Raw genomic sequence first — 4,823 nt, 5'->3', positions numbered from 1 at the left:
TTATTATTTTTTTTTTTAAACATACGTAGCATCATCTACAAAGAATTGCTATTTTGACATCTAGTGGACACATTTAGAACAGCAGTTTCTATCCGTCCATTTTCTACCGCTTGTCCCTTTCGGGGTCGCGGGGCGGTGCCGGAGCCTAAAATCATGTGTTTTTTTTATTTTATTATTATTTTTTTTAAACATACGTAGCATCATCTACAAAGAATTGCTATTTTGACATCTAGTGGACACATTTAGAACAGCAGTTTCTTTCATTCAAAAATGTGGGCTTATTTTTCTACAAACTCATCCCGCGGGGCTGGATAAAACCTGTTCTAGGGTCTGATTCGGCCCACGGCCCTTACGTTTGACACCCATGCTCTAACCACAAGGCCACCGAGTAGGTTATTATGTTTTTTACAAGGGTACGTAAAATTTTGACGACGACTGTATATGAAAAAAAGATCAAAACTAGACAATTAATCTGCAATCCGGTGCGCCCTATGGTCCGAAAAATACGGCATGCATTTATTTTTAGTTACAAAAAAAAAACATCGATACTTGACTTTCCGTTTAAAGTTTATTTTTCAAGTCCAAAACGTCAAAGCCATGACGGTGAAAGGGTTAATTCTAAGTTGAAAAGGTAAACCCCCTGATGAATGAAACCTGATTCAAAAACTGTGGACAGGAAAGAAAACATGGGATGTCATAATGTTGCGTATATTTGTTTTTATTATTATTAATAAACTCCTTGGATTGCACTGTTAAAAAAAAAAAAAAAAAAAAACTCTTGAAGAACGCCGGTGTTGCCGGGCGGGAAGTGAACGCCGCGCTTCGCGTCTGACTTCGAGTAAAAACATCGCCTAAAAAACGTCAATGAGGGTAAAAATGAAAAAGTAGCGAAAGTGTGTTTAGGTTGGGGGGGTGTGTGTGTGGGGGGGGATAAATCCTAATTCTTTCTTTCTAGCTGCTTCCATCAAACACCTCCTCTACACCTGCGTCACCTCCTCCTGCCGCCCTTCCGTCTTCTTGCTCCCCGCCACGAGTGTGAAAAAGTCTCAAGTAGAAAGGCGTGGTGGTAAGGCGGCCACGTATCCAAACGGGCGTCCTCCCACGTTGCAGAAACAAAACACACAAGACAAGTCACCGCCGTGTTTTAAAACAACCGACAGTGTAACTGCTGCAACTTTGCCTCCGTCAATGACCATGAGCCGCACTTTGAAGTGTACGTTTTTATACAAGCCGTTAAGGACGACCTTTACCACTCACGGCGCAAAATAAACCGATGCAAAAAAAGTCAACACGCTTATTAACACGACCTGCTCGCTGGACTTGGTGGGTGTTATAAAACACACGCAAAATACACAACGCATCATTCAAAAAGGACACCCATTTTAAATCCCCCTGCAGTGCATGATGGGAAAAATGCAAAAAACACTCTTTTTCTACACTCATCCATGTTTGGCACATTTTAGCCGCTTGATGTTTGTTTGATTTACACAACTTTAAGGAGGTCGTCACAGAAGTAAGCAGGATGGGAGTCTAACTTTCACACACACTTAATATCCAATCATTAATTATATATAGATATATGTATATATACATATATATTATATTTATATATATATATATAATGTGTATATAAATATATACTGTATATATACATACAGTATATATACATGCACACACTCACATGCACACACAAATACACAGATACACACACACATCCATACATATACACACACACAAATACACATATTCAGTACATACACAAACAAATACATAGATACACACACACAAATACATACATACAGTACACACAAATACACACATAAACAGATACATACATACAATATACACACACACACAAATACATCTATACGTACACACGTTCACATACACACACACACACACACACACACATACAGTACACACAAACACACACAAAAAGATACATACAATATACACACACACAAATACATCTACACGTACACACGTTCACATACACACACAAATACACCGACCGACCCACACACACACACATACATACAGTACACACAAATACACACATAAACAGATACATACAATATACACACACACACACAAATACATCTATACGTACACACGTTCACATACACACACAAATACACCGACCGACCCCCCCCACACACACACAGTACACACAAATACACACATAAACAGATACATACAGTATACACACACACACAAATACATCTATACGTACACACGTTCACATACACACACAAATACACCGACCGACCAACCAACCGACCGACCGACCGACCCACACACACACACACACACACACAGATACATACATACAGTACACACACACATAAACAGATACATACAATATACACACACACACAAATACATCTATACGTACACACGTTCACATACACACACAAATACACCGACCAACCGACCGACCGACCGACCCACACACACACACACACACACACACACACACACAGTCCACACAAATACACACGTAAACAGATACATACAATATACACACACACACAAATACATCTATACGTACACACATTCACATACACACACAAATACACCGACCAACCAACCGACCGACCGACCGACCCACCCACACACACACACACACACACACACACAGATACATACATACAGTACACACACACACAAACAGATACATACAATATACACACACACACAAATACATCTATACGTACACACGTTCACATACACACACAAATACACCGACCAACCAACCGACCGACCGACCGACCCACACACACACACACACACACACACACAGATACATACATACAGTACACACACACATAAACAGATACATACAATATACACACACACACAAATACATCTATACGTACACACGTTCACATACACACACAAATACACCGACCAACCGACCGACCGACCGACCGACCGACCCACACACACATACATACATACAGTACACACACACATAAACAGATACATACAATATACACACACACACAAATACATCTATATGTACACACGTTCACATACACACACAAATACACACCCCCCCTCCCCCACACACACATTCACAAACACACACACCGGCTATATGGAGCTGGTTTTCGGACCCCAGACCCATTTTGGAGCCCAATGCGGCCCCCAAGTCCAAAGGATTGGACACCCTGCCCTAAAGTCTCAATCAGGACAAGCCAACACCGGACAAAAGAAGAAAATAAAAACAAACCAAATCAAAATAAACACGCTTCTCCGCACACAAATACATAGATACACACGCACACATACATACATATAAACTCACAAATACACACATACAGTACATACACACACATACACAAATACATAGATACACACATACACAGATACATACATACAATATAAACACACACACAAATGCATCTATACGTACACACGTTCACATACACACAAATACATACATACAGTACATACACACAAACACACACACTTTCACAACCACACACACCGGCTATATGGAGCTGGTTTTCGGACGACAGACCCATTTTGGAGCCCAATGCGGCCCCCAAGTCCAAAGGATTGGACACCCTGCCCTAAAGTCTCAATCAGGACAAGCCAACAGCGGACAAAAGAAGAAAATAAAAACAAACCAAACCAAAACAAACACGCTTCTCGGCGAACAAGACGCCACCCATCCAGTCTTCGGCCTCAAAGGAGAACAAAACGTCGCTAATGAAATAAAAATCAAGATGTTGATCACAAAGACACGTCACAACAATAAAAAAAGCTCCTGACCGCACGCCGCTGTGCGGCCTTCAGGAAGCACGGCGTTCTCAACCCCGGCAGCGCTCACGTTATCTCGGCGGGAAAAGGCCTCTTTATTTGGTCAGTGGAAAAAGACGGCGTGGGCGTGGTGGTGGTCGCTCGCCGCACGCCCGTCTAAACGTAGAAAACAGAAAATAGCAAGGGACACTTAAACGTTGGATTCCAACATGGAACGTTAAGTGGTGGACACGTTCCCAATCATCCCGCCCAATATGGGGGGGGGGGGGAACTCAAGGCTCCGGCTCCGCCTCCTCGCCGTGTTTCTGCACGTGTGCGAGCATCCCCTGCGTGACAACAACACAACATCCACTGTAAGCTCCTCCCCCTCCAGGTAAGCCAACGGCGGAAGTTAACCTGCTTGGAGCCGCCGCGCGCGCAGAAGAGCTCCTGGCAGTCTTTCCAGCGGCACCGCGGCGTCTGCGCCTTGTCGCCGGCGTGCTCCTTCGCCAGGTGCTGCTGCAGGTGTGCCATCACGCCGAACACCTGCGAGCAGCCGTGCCACTGCAAGACACAAGAGGGCGACAGAGAGCGCAAGGTGATGATGACCACTACACACCTTTTACTGCTTTAAATGCAGGGAACTATGTCAAACACCATAGTAGCTGTACTTGTAGGGGTAGAAGAAGAAGTTGTAGAAGAAGTCGTAGAAGAAGTAGTAGAAGAAGTTGAAGTAATAAAAGAAATAGAAGAAGAAGAGGAAAAAAAGTAGAAGTAAAAGAAGAAGTAGAAGAAGAAGTAGAAGAAAAATAAATAGTAGAAGAATTAGAAGTACAAAACAAGAAGTAGCTCTTGGTTTCAAAAAGGTTGGTGACCCCTGCTTTAGATCCCTAAAATCAAAACAAAATGCAAATATTGATGAATTGCTTCTTACCCTGCAGCGGTAGTTCTGCGCCAGGTTCAGCTCGACGGCCTGCACGCTGCCGTCGTAGCAGCCGGTGTAGATCTGAAGAAAAGACCACACGTGTGTTTCAAGTTGAGTCTTTGAAGAAGCCATTTTGGTACAGACTCACCTT

At 43.0% G+C, this 4,823-nt stretch overlaps 1 protein-coding gene across 1 annotated transcript in view; it reads right to left on the bottom strand.

Annotated features, from left to right (window-relative positions):
- Positions 1 to 702: 702 nt before the first annotated feature.
- The window catches only part of znf106a (zinc finger protein 106a), a 63,656-nt gene continuing 59,535 nt past the window's right edge, over positions 703 to 4,823 (bottom strand). Inside the window, exons 20-23 of the mRNA XM_061885955.1 lie at positions 4,821 to 4,823; positions 4,682 to 4,753; positions 4,165 to 4,311; positions 703 to 4,094 (exon numbers count right to left, since the gene is read on the bottom strand). The exon at positions 4,821 to 4,823 is cut by the window's right edge and continues 69 nt beyond it. Of these exons, the coding sequence (XP_061741939.1) occupies positions 4,041 to 4,094; positions 4,165 to 4,311; positions 4,682 to 4,753; positions 4,821 to 4,823 (276 nt within the window). The 3' untranslated portion in view covers positions 703 to 4,040. The remainder of the gene's footprint in view (positions 4,095 to 4,164; positions 4,312 to 4,681; positions 4,754 to 4,820) is intronic.

Source organism: Nerophis ophidion, linkage group LG24, assembly GCF_033978795.1.
Source record: "Nerophis ophidion isolate RoL-2023_Sa linkage group LG24, RoL_Noph_v1.0, whole genome shotgun sequence".
Classification (NCBI taxonomy): domain Eukaryota; kingdom Metazoa; phylum Chordata; class Actinopteri; order Syngnathiformes; family Syngnathidae; genus Nerophis; species Nerophis ophidion.
The sequence above is the reverse complement of the archived record's forward strand: the minus strand, read 5'-3'. Positions and strand labels throughout refer to the sequence as shown.